Source organism: Mytilus californianus, unplaced genomic scaffold (assembly GCF_021869535.1).
Source record: "Mytilus californianus isolate M0D057914Y unplaced genomic scaffold, xbMytCali1.0.p SCAF_2, whole genome shotgun sequence".
NCBI lineage: Eukaryota > Metazoa > Mollusca > Bivalvia > Mytilida > Mytilidae > Mytilus > Mytilus californianus.
In genome coordinates, this window is record NW_026262668.1 from 49,670,521 (window position 1) to 49,687,761 (window position 17,241).

A 17,241-nucleotide genomic window follows, 5' to 3' on the forward strand; every position below is an offset into this window, starting at 1 on the left:
AAAGTGCTCCTCCATGATAATCTTGAACATAAAAACCAAATATTGAATAACCGACACTGCAAATTTTAAGTGCTTGGTACTGGTCTGATATTGAGGAACACATTTTAACATAGAACACTATGGGAAAAAAAAACATACTATCTACACTGATCTGTGTCCACACTTGTAACATAATAAAAAAAGCATCTACATTTAATATGAGCATTTAATACTATTGCTAAGACTTTGAACTGAACTTAGTTTACACACTGAATAATATTTATAGCTGAGAGAATACTGCCGTTATATTATACTCCCATCTCCTGTACATACAAGTCTGTAAGGGAAGAATTAATCTTTCTTTTGAAAGTTCTATTAGAAAGAAAAAAAGACAATAGTTTGGAAGACGATCTACAGATTGTCATATGTTTATGTGGGATCTTTTGTTCGAAAACATAGACAGCACATACTCGTTCTTTTCAAATTATATCTCAAAGATGTCGTGGTAATCAGCTAAATTTTTGTTCACCTTGTCTAAAGAGAATGGTCCTTTAGAAAGGAGAAGAAGAGAAAAAACACCAAGGGACAATAAAACAATAAAGTGAAGAAAAAAACAACACGATGTCCAAAAGAAATTAAGACTAGATCAACCGCAGTCAACAAAACTCTACTAAAAAAAAGGTTGAGCAACACGAAATCCACAAAAAATTGGGGGTGAACTAGTCAGTCATATTTGTTTTTCGTAAATTGTTTTGTTCTAAATTAGGCCGTTAGTTTTCTAAATTGAAAAGTTTCATATTTTTTTATATCGGGGCCTTTTATAGCCGACTATGTGGTATGGGGTTTTTTTATTGTTGAAGGCCGTACGGTTCTTATACTTACTTGCATCTACTTCATTTGAACTGTGGTGGATAGTTGTCTCATTGGCAATCATACCACATCTCTTTATTTTTATACTATACAATAATTCACAAAAAAGCATGGTACAGTTTATCTTGTTGATTTTTTTTTGTTGCTTCACAATTAAGTAGACATTGGCATAGGAGCAGATGTTGGATGTCCAAAGTGGTGAACCAGACTCTGGAAACTGTTAATATAAAATAAAAGAAAATTTGATAAAATAAAATAAATATATATATATATATCTGGATCATAATATATTCCCTCGAAGCAATATTGATCTTAAATTACTCTCATATTGAATTTTAGGAAAAGGGAAAATAAGTGTTGTTTTTTAGATTCTCTTGTTTTCTTAAGTGACAGTATTCAGCCAACAGCTGCGGGTTCTTAACTAGCGTCCTGTAGTAGCGAGCACATTTTGATGTTGCTTTCCAAAATGTTATGCTGTCTTTTAATTCAATATTAAGGAAAGTGGTCAATCTGTTGGTAGCTGCACTGTGCATGGTTTTTATTGTTTGTTTTACTTTTACGACATATGGACTAGTAAGGCATATGGGGCTAGTGTGTGCGCACATAATATTGGTTTAATCCATCTATAGTGTGTGTCTGTACCAAGTCAGGCTATCTGTACCATGTGTTGTTATTTGTTGTTTATACGTCATATTTTTCTCCAATATTGTTTGGTACTATTGCTGTTATCTATATGTTATCAACGGTTCAGATTGTAGTACCCCACTAAGTTAGTAAACGTTTCTTTTTATTATTATTTTCAATATAATAAGCTTGGTATCTTTCATAATTGTTCATAACAATTCCAATATTAGTAAATAAAAAATTGTAAGCAGGTTGATAAAAGGATAGAATCTATTGCCCTTGAGTCTTTATAATTCAGACAGAGTTGGTCTTAAAATTTCTCGGCTGTTCTGTTCGGGCCCTGACAGATTTCAAATTTTGTTATTAAAAGTTTTTTTCCTTCAAAACTATTGGTCTAGGGGTAAATGGTGTTCCACAAACATGTGTCATGCGCCGTACAATAGATTTTATAAGTTTTAATATAGATTATGTCTAAAAACTATATTCAATAATTTTTTTTATATGTGTTGAATACTTAATAATATGTTTTATATCAAACTACAAGGACAAAGAAATGTGGAAGAGTGCACTCCAACATTATTTTTCATCTTCAAAAATACATACCAGTCAGATGCATTGCAAGCTTGCGTTTACATGCAATATATGTATAATAGTTATTGAAGAACTGGTCATTATGGAGATATATGGACTGCCCACATAACTATTATGTTTATTTCATTGAGGAACCATGTTTTCATAAATTCAAATTGTTCAAACAAACTCGAGTTATTGTACGACTTCTATATGAAAGGGTGAAGACCAGTCATAGTGATAACTATAAGTCACTGCCATTCATTTAAGTGCAATTTTTCAGTACATGAATACAAAATAAAGTTTTCTATAATTTTATAATTCTTGTTGCTGAGTAGTTCGTCTCTATCAGCATCGGAAAGTACGGCAAAACGATCATTTGAGTTGTCTGTAGCAGACGTGCCTTCCAGTTCAGCCATGTTTCAAACGTCTGAATCGCGATTGCGTTTTATTAAAGGGACATCACTCTAAACGGAGAAACCACGCCCCACTGGTCATTAACATGTAAAAGTCCGTTAACGACCGGTTTTCTGGTCCGTTTTTTTCTGTTAAAGACCGATGGAATTTTTTACTAAAGAATAAAGAATGTCGTGTGGCCCCCTTGTTATCCAATAAGAGAAGCTAATTCTTAACCGATATGAAATAAATAACATTCATACATATATTCCATGATAATATACAACATAGTGATAATGTGAGGAATTGATAAAAGCAATATAATTATGCTTACTTTTTACAAATTAGTGGACATTCGAATTGCAATTGCAGTAGATGATCTTGTTTTAATGTGTGGCATTTAGTTTCACAATCCTGTTCAGTTGCATCTGTACCTAATGTACCTACCAGCCCGTCTACTAATGTTGGCAGATCTTTCAGATCTTTCAGAGAATCGTATCCAAATATAGCATCTAAAATATGAAAAAAGTCTGTCATAATTTGTATGGTTTCACATTTTTTAGTAAACCGACAATTATCCTATATAAGAAACAAAAGCATAGATTCGGGACGATTTAGAGCTTGTCATGTTATATAGACATCTGTCGTTTGTTGAAGACCGTATGCTGACTTCTAGATGTCATCTTCGTTTTCTTTTGTGATCCGGGATTCTTTCTCACTTATATATACTTATTACTTCTTTTTATTCATACAAATAGTATATAAACTTTTTAAGGAGTCCCAAAGTTCCTATCTAAATGCTATTTTATGGAATTTTACTACTGTAATAGTAAAACTTCAAAGGACAACAGATATGTCTTTTTCCCAAGTCTGTCTTATATAAATGGAGGAACCAGTGAAAACATTTCACTGAAAAAGTGCTCTTGATTGAATTTGAATTTTTGATTTTACATAAAACTTTGAGACTCTTTCAAATGTTTTTTTTAAATATGTTTTGACCGATATGCATCATTTTTATATATTATTGTGCACAGAACAAATCGGAAGATACCAAGAGAACATTCCAATCTCATATGTCGAAGAAAAGCTGACAACGTCATGACTAAAAAACGAGAACCGACGGAATGACGAACAAATCTACAAGCACTACATAGAAATCTAAAGACTGACCAAACCAAACCCACCACAAACCATGGATGAGTTCAGGTGCTTAGGACAAGTAAGCTTTTTCCTGCTCCATATGTGGTATCGGTCGTGTTGCTCATGAAAGAACTAATTCGGTGATAAGTCTCATTCGATGATGGCACATTCGAGGAAAAGAGGTCGGGATTGTGGTTCCGATAATTAAACACATCCGTGGTCATCTATGATACAGATATGCCATAATATGGAACGCCACAGCTGTCTTATGTGGAACTCTGATATTACGTTATGTTGTTTTATTATTACTTGATGATATTTTGTCTTTACATAATATGGTTTTGATATAACTCAATATGGAATAGTCATTACTTAATGATATTTCGATATTACACGATATGGTTTCGTATTGACTTGATATAGTTTTGTCATTACTTGATATGGTTTTGTCATTACTCGATGTGGTTTCACCATTATTTAATGTGGTTGTGTCATTAGGCAATGTGGTTTTAACATTACTTGATGTGTACAATGTATGTGACTTAACGTAATGTAGTTGTTTCATTACATGCTGTGGTTTTGTTATTTCGTCACAGTAATGATGATTTGCCGATTCTTTATATGGCTTTAACATTACGTAATGATGTTTCAAAATTTGACGATTTTACACTACATGATGTATTGGTTTCAGTATTTGATGTGGTCCTGTCATTCTTTGATGTGGCTATCACATTACTTGATGAGGTAAAACCACGTGACCATTTCGGAAAAAAATATGTTCTTTTTTAATTCGATTTCCATATGTCGTTTGTTTAATGTGCTTAGGATGAGTATCGCTATAATTCCATTGAGTTAAAGTTCAAATTAAAATTCGAGTTGTTGCTCAGATTTATTTGGTATGAAAAGGGGAACGACAGACAAAAATAAGAAAAAAAGTACTAAAAAATTAACAGTATTTCGGACATAAGGGGGATATTCCAAAACCACTTGGTCCTGCCGTTTTTTTCCTTAGTTCTCAAATGGAAGCATTATTATAATAAATTCGTAAAAGATTCCACGGAACCCTGTGTCTCGCCTGATATTGCTGCTGTCAGTGTTACTGTAAAAGCGTAATGTTGACTGTACATTTATCGGTACATTTATCGGTAAAAACAAAATTTAAAAAGAAAATGTTTTTCTGTAGATGCTTTATCTTGATCTTGAAGAATAACTCTTATACAAGTTTTATAACAATTCATGGAGGTTTACAAATTTATCATGTCAAAACAGTTTAATTCGGTAATATTTAATGCAAAAAAAACTTATATGAAAATAAGAAAATGTGGTATGATTGCCAGGAGACAACTATCAACCACATACCAAATGACGTAGAAAATAACAACTATATATGACTGTATGGTCTTCAACAATGATCAAAAACCATTCCACATAGTAAGCTATAATGTTAAATATCATCAAGTAATAATAAAACAACATAACGTAAGCTATGTAAAAAATTCAAACGAGAAACCTAACGATCTTAATGATGAAGACGCCGACGCCACTACCGACGACGGAATATAGGTTTGTTGTGTTTCACTGCCGCTACATTAATGTCGCAGGCTCGACACAAATCAAAAGACTTTTACTTTATTGTCAACAAATGAGACACTTTAAATCAACTCACACTAAAGTTACAGGGAAATGGGGGGATCGGACTAAGCGACAAAGCATCAATTCCATAAAATAGGAATTCTCCGATTTTTTTTTAGCGTGTATGATCATTTGAACATATACGAATATCAATCTTTTATTTTTATAAATTGCATTGTCTGATATACCTCGCACTTATTGAAAAAACAAACTTTTTGGAATATCTGTTACACAGGTGACGACGGATATGTTTCAGTTGTTTTAACCACAATCCACGTTATTTTTTCCTCGAATGTGAACTACCAAAAAAAACCAAATTACTGGGTTTTTACCTTCACGAATAACACGACGGGTGCCACACGTTGAGCATAATCTGCTTATCCTTCCGGAGCACCCGAGATCATCCCCGATGGATTTATATTACCCATTCATACCGATCTATTGAGTTACATACATGTTAAACTCCGCCACGTGCACTTTCTTTATGTGCCTGCCCCAAGTCAGGAGCCTGTAGTTCAATGGTTGTCGTTGTTTCATGTGTGTCATATTTGTTTTTCGTAAATTGTTTAGTTATAAATTAGACCGTTAGTTTTCTCGTTTGAATTGTTTCACATTTTCACATGGTGGCCTTTTTTAGCCGACTATACGGTATGTTGAAGGCTGTACGGTTGCCTATGATTGCTTACATCCACTGCATTTAAACTCTGGTGGATAGTTGTCTCATTGGCAAGCACACCACATCTAACTTTATTTTAATTTCTATATTGTGTTTTGTATACTGTAACATTGTTTATAATTATCTGCTGTACGCATACCCCTGATCCCTCTTTTCGAAAGCCCGAGCAAAAGCCCTTGATCCGCGATAGAAAATTTAAATCCGAACTCATATTAGATAACTCGAATTTCAACTCGAAATCGTAATCTAAATGAGACTCAAATTCGAGTCAAACTCAAACTCAACCTCAAAAGGTGACTCAAATTCAAAGTTGAAGTCGAATTGTAATTCGAACTCTACCTTTAAATGTGACTCAAACTCGAAGTTCAACTCGAAACCCAATGCTACATGTAACTAGAACTTTAATTCTAATAATGGCTTGATTTCTAACTCGAAATCGAAGACTAACTCAAAGTTTAACTCGAACAGTAACCCGAACTTTAATTTGAACTCTAACTCGATGGATGGCCACACTCATCCAAGGCACATAAAACATGGAAATCGATTTAAAAGTAGAACTAGTTTTTCCGAATTGGTCACGTGGTTTTACCTCATCAAGTAATGTGATAACCACATCAAAGAATGACAGGACCATGTCAAATACTGAAACAAACACATCATGTAGTGTAAAATCGTCAAATTTTGAAACATCATTACGCAATGTTAAAGCCATATAAAGAATCGGCAAATCATCATTACGAAATAACAAAACCACATCATGTAATGAAACAACTACATTGCGTTAAGTCACATACACATCAAGTAATGTTAAAACCACATTGCCTAATGACACAACCACATTAAATAATGGTGAAACCATATCGAGTAATGACAAAACCATATAATGACAAAACTATATCAAGTCAATATGAAACCATATCGTGTAATATCGAAATATCATTAAGTAATGACTATTCCATATTGAGTTATATCAAAACATCATTACGTAATGTCAAAACCATATTATGTAAAGACAAAATATCATCAAGTAATAATAAAACAATCAGAGTTCCACATAAGACAGCGGTGGCGTTCCATACCATAACGTTCAACCAACTCGTGATAGCGTCCGTAAATCTTTCGAAGGATTGATTTCAACTTTACAAGATGAAAAACTGAATATAACTTCATACTGAAGAGAATTATTTTTATATGCGCAAGTTGAAAACAACCATTGTTTAATTAAAGATAGTATTACGTTAATTTATCTTTTTCTTTATCTACGATATATTTGGAATATAAGCAGATGAGGTAGAAACACCCCTATTACAAATTAACCAGAAAAGACGTTTAGTTCATGAATTATAAAACCTCATTTAATATTCAATTGAATTTACCATAACAAGATATTTTTCATCAAAACGGTGTGAATGCTTTAATGTTCAATATGAAAAACTCTCATTTTCTTAGGCTATAAATTTTTTTTAGTCAAAATGAAAACGAAATAAAAAAAATCCTAATTTGTTTTAATTTGTTTTAATTCCATACAATTTCCAACTTCTTGAAAGTGAGAAAAAAAAAACACCAAGTTAGATTTTATACCCCGAGTTATTGGTTTTACTCAATAAGTATCGTATTTTAAACATACTACAGTTAAAATGAGATTTCACTTAATTAAAAGTTTGGTAATATCTTGCGCATTCGGAGAAAGATATACTTTGAATTACATACCAAACCAGCAAATCACGGAACTCTTTCAAAATCAAATTTTTTGAAACACAGGATCTTTTGTCGAATCACAAAAAAACAGAGAGAGAAAGAAAATCAGATGAATAAAGTTATTTGATCCTATAGAATATCATCTAAAATCTTAGAAATGAGATTTGACTTAGCTTCAAAACTATAATCGACTATCATATAAGTTGAAGTTTTTTTGTGCAGTAAAACACTTTCAATCACTCTATATTTGACTGTCATATAAGTGAGAGGTTTAGCTAGCTTTAGGTTTAATCCACCATTTTCTACATAATGAAAATCCTGTACCAAGTAAGGAATATGACAGTTGTTTCTATTAGATTGATGTGTTTGATCTTTTGATTTGGTATTTGATAAGGAACTTTCCGTTTTGAATTTTCTCAGAAGTTCGGTAGTTTTAGTTATTTTAATTTCTAGGTGTAATACTATCAAAACAACAAAGCTATTACCTGTTTCATCATAAAATAGTACACAAATAATGTACAACTACAGTTGAATTTTATTTGAAATAAAATATTTCGGGTTTATTACATACAAAATGGAATCAACTCTTTATAAATTTCATGTGACAGAAGCGCTTTTTTTTAATTTACCTTCATCCGGAACGCTTAAATCAGAATATTTGAAAGTCAATGATGTACAAGAACCGACTCGATTAAAGAGCTATATGACCAAAAAGAACATAGAATAAGAGCCAAATTTATCTAAGGTCAACTTTACCTGCAGGAGTTGAAACCTTTGTTTCTTAAAGAAAAAATCACTGCCCTGTGAGCACTTACCAAAAATAAGTCTTTTCTGTGGCATAGAAAATACTAATGGTAACAATAACAATATAGTAAAAACAAGTTTCATCTTCAAGATTTTAACTGAAAGTAGATAACAATAGTGTAATTAAACGATAACTACTTTAAAATCAACATAATTATGGCAAAATCAAAGGTACTTTATTTAAATCATTTGCACCACGTGACTTTGTCAAATGATCAAATTACTTCCCTTAGCTTAAGATTGAAAATATAATTTTTTATAGATTTGCGGATAATCCAGTCCTTTTCCGTCATGTATCTAAAACTAATGTATCTTTAAAAACTTCCTTTGGCGGAAATTTACAAAAATGCTGTGTAATTCTAAGGGAAAATGCTTAAAATTTGACTTTTTACGAAATGGGAAGGTTGAAATCATCGTGTTTTTAAAAGAATTTGGCCGAAAACTTAAGAAAGCAGGTAAGTTAAAAGTTATTTAACTTTAAAATTCAATTTACAAGGTGTTTCCCTATATGCGAACAAATCATGAACAATATCTTCTTGCATATGTATTTCTGTTCTGAATCTTGCTATTTTACGATTTTACGTCATTTTATTTGATCTTATATAGCAATTACACAATGGTTACGCTTCCGATTTTTTAACTAAAAAGGCCGAAAGATTTCAGAGTAGACAATGTCCATTTGTACACGGACAGAAGCCTAAAAACATGAACAATTCACCTATATGCGAACAAATTGTTCATTCGACATAGGTATTTGCATATTGGCATTTTTATTAAAAGGGCTTATATAATCCTATTGTAATGGCTGCCGTCATGATAAGGCAAAATGGCCGCTATGCAAATTAGCAAATTACCCCAAATTTTGCCATATGATGAACCAAATATAGTGTATAATCTAGAAATGTCAATATCGGTCTTATCGGAACTAAATTCAAAGTTGTCCAATGATGAGCAAGTTCTCTGTAATTACCCTAAAGATCATAGGTTCGCGAGAAAATGTTTTGGCAAATAGTAATAACGATACATAGAGAATATCATATGGCTTTTTCGATATCACATCCGTATCAACCCGAGACACCAATATAATCCCAAGAGCTCTGCTCGAGGGATTATATTGGTTGAGGGTTGATACGGTGTGTGATATTGAAAAAGCCATATCATATACACTTTATTATATACATATACCTCACGTAGATGTTTTTTTTTATGTGACATGACGTCAAACAGAAAAGGAGGTTTGAAATGACGTCATACAGATTATAGGTTTGACATGACGTCATACAGATTAGGATAAAGCCTTTGCAACAGTGACTGCAATCGATGACGTGACGTCATACAGATTAAAGGTGTTATAAAGCCTTTGCAACCGTGCTGATATCGATATCATCACGGATGGCTGATACAGCACGCTTGCCAATGATTGTATTACATATACACTTTATCTGTATTTACTACTAAGTTTATAATAATTATAGATTATTACATGGCATTTTCCATATTGGCCCTGGTATCAGCCCTAGACTCCCATATCAAACCAGAGGGCTTTAGCCCGAGGGCTTGATATGGGTCGTGGGCTGATACCACGGACCATATGGAAAATGACATGTAATAATCTATTTATCACATATTTTCAAGCAAGAGAAAAAAGATAGCATATACCAAATTATGTTTGATATTTTCAACAAAAATTCAAAAAAACATTTAACGAAAAAAATTTAAAAAATGTATCACAGTGAGTTAACAAAGTTCGTATCCCAGTGAGTAAACAAAGTTTTGTGAAAAGTTTAACAAATAATTAACAATAAATATATTAATTCTCAGAATTGTAAATATTAAACGACTTTTAAAAGTGTTACATTTCCAATTAATGCTGACGAAGAATACACCATTTCGCTAATATGATTTGGAAATATGTTCCGCTTGAACTTTCGATGTCATACAACAATCACTTTTTCATTGTGGCGTCATATATTTTCTAAATTCTTTATGACGTCCAAATTTTACGGGAACTTTTGTGATTTCCACTGTTGATTACAACAATCACTTTTTCATTGTGGCGTCATATATTTTCTAAATTCTTTATGACGTCCAAATTTTACGGGAACATTTGTGATTTCCACAGTTGATTTTTTTACATTTTTTCTACTACAGCAGATTCGTAAATTTCTAAATTTCTTTTCATTGTGTTCTCATTTTTCATTTCTTTAGAATTTACATACAACGTCATTTGATCTGTGAGAAACCTCTCCTGGTCGTCTAACTGCTTCGGATGACAACTTGTTTACAAATAGTTTTTGATTGGCAGGTTACCGGAAGTTAAACTCGGGGGCTCGATATGGATTTCAAGGGCTGATATCGATATTGGCGGCCCCGAGGGCTGATAACCAACCTTCACTTCCGGCTATTATTGGCCATGCAAAAACGTACATATCAGTACAAAATATGTGATAAACAGAATTAATATATAACGACGATACGTTATCATATCCCTTACAGGTTGCACTTCTGTAAATATAGACTGTGCAATTTCCCATAGGAACTCCTTTTACCCCTCAAACTGTACCACTTTACTATGAAGTTTCGTAAAAAATTATATCCTAGAATGGAAAGCTCATATGCACTACAATTTTTTTCAAAGGTCAAAATATAGGGCTGTGCGGCATATTTTCAACATTTATATGCCCCGAACTTCTAAGAGTTTAAACTTATACTAAAATTATGTACTACACATCATATCACGGAACCAGTAGGTCAACAAAATAAAATATCTATGAATATTAATTTATATCTCCCCAAAAGAGGCGTGGTTTGCGAAACAGCTGTATTTACAAAGTGCAACCTTTAATATAGGATGGGAACAGCAGGCTGTAGGAGTTTTGTCTCAAATTGGTTTGAATGTTTCTATAGGAATAAAAATGTCGGTCATATTGGAACTAAATTCAAAGTTGTCCAATGATAATCGAGTTCTCTGTAATGACCCTAAAGATCATAGGTTCACGAGAAAATGTTTTGGCAAATAGTAATAACGCTAAAATAGAATTAATATATAACGTTATCATATCCCCTTTGACATAGCACGTGATGGGAATCGCAGGCTGTAGGAGTTTTGTCTAAAATTGGTTTGCAATGTTTCTATAGGAATAAAAATCCCCAAGAACCAACCTCAATTCTCTGATATCTATATGTAGCTGGACCAAAAAGGTAAAGCAAAAAGATACCTAACAAAATATGTAAAATATGAGAAGAATAGATTTTTTCTTTTCATTTAGCGTTACTTATATATGGTATCAAAATATTTCTTTTGTGTGTTGATAAAATTGAACTAAATATTGAGATATTTTTTGTTTCAATGGAAAATGCATTCATAAGTCAAGTATGTTTCAACTCATCAAAATAGCCTAACCAATAAACTAAGTGTAACATAATATGATATTGACTGCTTTTATTTAGCACATTTGAACTAATGCCTTGCTACATTTACAATATTTATGAATACGTCTTACTTACTTGCAATGGAATGTGGTATTAGACAGTATGAATGCATGCTTTATCTTTTATAGTATTATGAAATCTCTTAGTATCGATAACCTTTATAGAAACTAGGCCTATCTCGATTGTACTTAAAATGTGATAACTTATAATCCTACAGACATACCACTTTGTGACATTGGCGTGTAATCATGTAATATTTTTTGCGTTTTTGTTTTTTTTTCCTTTCCACAGTGAAATATACTCTTGTTTTGAAACTTCATACACAACAAATCAGACAAGAAGGTTCTTGGATATTGGTTAATCAGGACCAAAGACTAAATATGGCCGACATCTTTTTCATGCGATCGGAATTAAATGAGGAAATGTTTAAAAATTTATAGAGTGTTTGACGGCATAACGTCGACCCAACCAAATTCTTAAAATAACAATAAACTATTACATTATGACTTACACTCAACTTTTTCTCAATCTCGTTGTCGAAATCAACATTTTGAATCAGTAGTCCACAACTGTGACAATAAAGTACATTATTCTTTGATGTTGATACAGATACATATACAGATAACAACAGTGTCCTAAAACTGTGACAATGTCATTTTATAAATTACATTGTTTCAAGCATCACCGTACATGTACATGCTCGTGCATGTACTTTATTTTCGATTTAGTATTTTCAAAAGGGAGTGGAATGCCCATCGATAAAAAAGGGAGACAGTAAAAAATTATAAAATTAGTCCATTACATAATGCGAACTAGGATGCAATTATCTTTCTCTGTACATGATCAAGATATGTAGGACACAAGTAAATGAGGCAGTAGACCATCAATACAATTTTAAAAAAAAAAGACCATTTAATGAATTACACTATTTTTATTTAAGTTATTATAATCAAAGTTTCCTAAAAAATCATGATAAATGAAAAAAAAATGAAAAATATTATGTTTCGATCTTAAATTCTCTATTGTTGAAAATGAAACAACGATTAAAAAAATGACCGGAAGTACAAACTGGCTTACGCTGGAAAAAAACACAGTCATAGTGGTTTTTTTCAGTTTCTTGGAAATCTTTAATTTTCTTTTCTTTTGACTTGAAAGTTAAAAAAAATATGTTATGCCCAGAGTTATGAAATTGTTCAAATCTTGAAATTTTATTAATTTTAAAAGTTTTGTTCTATGGACGACAGAAAGAAGAACGAGCAAGCGAAATTAAACCTTAGTTTTTTCATTCTGAAGACAATTTCAATTGGAACTAATTACTCAATATAGCAGTAAAACAACCTTATCAAAATACAGACCACATGTCCATTCTTCTTGGAATCGAAAGAAAATATGTGAATGTTTAACTGGCTTAATTCATAGAAAATATTTTTTTTTAATGGCGTCCACCGTGTATCCCTTGACGATGGAACATTGTAAACACAGGGCCCCTTGTGTATACTTCCCTGGGTTATACAAGGTAAATTATATTCAGGTGTATTCAAAAAATGTATTTCAAGTCTTAAAAAAAATAACTGGCTAAATTAATCAATAATATATGGCCCAAACTGCTCCCATAGCACATGAATTATTCGATGTAAAACAAAACGAACAAACTTCAATTTACATGTATCTTATTCCTTAAATCTGAATAAATATCGACTGGAAAAGAAGGAGCATGGTGTATAAATAATTAACCCACAACACAAAATCGCTACATGCAATTGACAATACCAAAGTCAAAGGAATAGTGCTTTTATTGCTGTTCTTCATCTGAAAGAAACATGTTGAGGCCTGCTTAATATGTATTTCCAACTTTTTTTAATATATACGCAAAACGACGAGCCTCTTATAGTCAATAGCTGAAATTATAAATGCAGTTTTGGTTCTTGAAAACTCTGTAGTTTTTGATATTCTGAAATTGAAAATTTACGTTGCTTTTCGAATTACAAGTATTAATTCAATTATACTCGGATTAGAATTATTCTAAGTCTTAAATAAACCACAACTTTTAAATATAAATCAGACTTAGATTAAATTAAGCCTTATAAAAAACAAAATGTTAACATTTTGCAATTAATTTTTGTTTCTTCCATTATCGATCATTCTAAAGCTCATGTATAAACGTATATGTTAATTGAATATTGTGCAGTGTTTTAAGTGATCAACAGGGAATTCCACTTGTTGAAAGTTACAAATGATGGCCAAAATATATCATGAAACAATTACCATATTTCATTTTACTTCTCGGGTCGGTGTGCCATGAAATAATGTATTAGAAGTAATTTGGGATAAGAAAGGTCTACATTTATAAGCTTTACATTGCATTTAAAAAATCCATTGCAAGAGTAATATATGATTAAAATCATTGCTTTGCGTTCTTGTCATGAGATGATATTTAAAAGGTTTCTATTGTTTACCTCAGAAAATCAAATAACGGACATATTCCTCTCAACCTGAGAACGAGTGGCTCATTTTCTTCTAGTAATGTTTATCTATTGTTAGATGTTGTACTTTCAATGGTATTTATAAACGCAGAGTAAAATTTTAAATGTTTGGTATAAATTTGCTAAATCATTCATCTTCAAAACAAAATTTCAGAAGATAATGGGAGAATAATGATATAAATTTAAAAAAAAAAAAAAAAAAAAAACCCAACACATCTTTGATTAAAATTGAAAATCCAACAGATAAAAAGTCAAATTGACCTCTAAAATTCTTTACACACTAAACAAGTACATTACTGAAACATCTCAACATGTTCGAATAGTGCCCGTTTTTAAACGCGTACTGGAAATAACTTTTATATTTCTATTCAGAATTTCTGTATTTTATCAACCGTTAGTGAACCATTTTTTAAGGTTATGAATCCGTGGCTTCATTGCATGTTCAATGCAAAATAAATTGAATTAATATTTTTGTTTTGTTTAAAAAATACAGTTACTTGTGTGTAAAATACCGCTGATTTTGATGAAAGCTTTTTGAAGGTCGTTGATAGGACGGCAATTCATGAGGGCGTGACAAATTGTCACTAATGTCCAATCAGCTTTTCTGTCGTACAAAGTTTGACGTGCGGCGATGCTTGGACAGTGTTAATTACATTGTCATAGTTTTATGACATTGTCTTAGAACATCAAAAGACTATTTACTATACTATTGTGACTGTGTCATCCTGTGTCATCCTGATTCAAAACTAAATTGATTTAGAAAAAGTTCTTTGCAACCGCTGAGAAAAAAGTTGAGTGTAAGTTGGGTCGTGTCTCATTGCCGTATGGATAAACCACATCTGCTTATATACATTTTCACCAGAACCATATACTATTGTAAGTGCCTTCTAAAATACCTGTTATGATTTGGCGAATAATGTGTATGGGGTGAAAATAAAGAAGTTTTCTACTTGGTTTGTTTTTCTATTTCCTTTCATCTGTCCTTTTTTATAAATCAAAACGATATTTCCATTAACGTTGCAATGTAAACGTTTCCTCTGCTAGCGGCCTTTTCGAATTTCTGAAAAAAAAAAAAACACTTTTTGTTTCAGACATTGACATGACATTAATTTAGTTCTTGCAAATAAAATCTTAGAAACTTTTATTAGACTTATTATCGGGTTTGTACTAACATGAGCAACACGACGGGTGCCACATGTGGAGCAGGATCTGCTTACCCTTCCGGAACCCCTGAGATCACCCCAAGTTTTGGTGGGGTTCGTTTTGTTCAGTCTTTAGTTTTCTCTGTTGTGTTTTGTGTACTGTTGTTTGTCTGTTTGTCTTTTTCTTTTTTATCCATGGCGATGCAAGTTTATTTTCGACTGATGACTTTGAATGTCCCTCTGGTATCTTTTGCCTCTCTTGTTTTCTTTTACGTTTTTCGTTTACAAAATTGTTGACGGACGAACGGAATGACGGACAAATAATAAGTAGGATTCGCGCAATCTAGATGCGGGGTTCTAGCAACTACTAGTATACAGTTTTAAGCTTTGTCAGCTATACAAACACAAAACCAACAGTACGTAATTTTGAAAGCCGATGCACAGTGGGTACCTTGTGATGCCCATTCGTTAAAGTATATTTGGTCTTTTGAACTTTGTCCTTTTTTGCCATGGCGCTGTCAGCTTTTTTTCAACTAATGAGTCTGAATGTCCCTTTAGTATCTTTCGCCTCTCTTTTGCTGTAATGTTTTTCCGCGAATGTCTGATATTAACAAAAAAGTGTAATTATTTTATTGCTTACTTAGTAGAACGAATTCCTATTGTGAAAAATTGAGGAATTGATTTTCATTGAATATCTTAGAAGAGTGATTATGTATGGATTTTCTTTTATAGATATGATTTATCTTTTTGCTAAACTATATTTTTAGTCTACGTTTACCATTAAATAAAACACACTTTTCGATCTATCTTTCAGAAAGTATGAGGAATATTTGTAGCGGATAAAGAAGTCAACTTTTTCATACTATTGATCGAATTGCATTGTTTTCAATAAGGAGCATTTCTACGTGTCATCTCTTCCAATAGCAACAAGTTTTTGAAAGTGAACGATGAGAATATCTGGGTTGATAACTGTCAGATTGTATTCATTAAGAATTATGATTATGAATTTTAACAGTTGGACATGTATAGCTGCAGGAAGGAACTGATAGAATATTTTACCATCAATGTTGCTATAATAACTAACGGGTGCTGCAATTAACATTTACGGAATCCAGTAAATGGTTCCTCTAATGCATTGATTGGATCAGATAACATCATAAACTCAAAAGACCGAAAACATAACTTGTTGAAACAATCACATGCTTTATTTTTATGTTTATACCATGACATCCTCAACTTATATAGTCATATTTTACTCGGTCCGTTCGCCTAAAATCACCTTCAACAAGTCTTTAACAGTTGATCATTCAATTTTTGTACATGTACACATTCTTCCACTTATATTTATGACCGTAATCCCCGAACAGCAGATTTACATACCTTGTAGAACCTTTTTATTTGATTATTTGTTGATCTGTCCATACTCTTATTAATTTGTATGAAATATGTGCCACTGGACGTTAAGCAAGCAACAATCAATCGATCACAGTATCAATTTTGCGAATCCAGTAAATTGTTTCTCCAATGAAAAAAAAATATTTCTTTCAACATACATGTAACTATAAAAAAGAAAGAACAAACTTAATTGATAAAATTCATCAAATACTTTATTTTCTATGCAAATACCATCTAAACCTTGTAATACATATTTTTCTTATTGTTCACCACAAGCATGTCCTTTACAGTTTAATACATCATTTTTGTACACTGGCAGTCTGTTCCTCTTGTATCAATGACTGTAACCCAAGGGCAGCAAATACACTTATATGCAAGCGGCGAAGTAATGGGCACATTG

At 32.1% G+C, this 17,241-nt stretch overlaps 1 protein-coding gene across 1 annotated transcript; it reads right to left on the reverse strand.

Moving 5' to 3' along the window:
• Positions 1–205: 205 nt before the first annotated feature.
• Positions 206–8,483, reverse strand: LOC127728788 (uncharacterized). Its single transcript, XM_052236402.1, has 3 exons — positions 8,401–8,483; positions 2,774–2,951; positions 206–1,066 (listed from the first exon to the last, which is right to left on the reverse strand). The coding sequence occupies exons 1-3, from the start codon at positions 8,471–8,473 to the stop codon at positions 1,003–1,005; spliced, it is 315 nt and encodes a 104-aa protein (XP_052092362.1). The 5' UTR covers positions 8,474–8,483; the 3' UTR covers positions 206–1,002.
• Between the last annotated feature and the right edge of the window lie 8,758 nt (positions 8,484–17,241).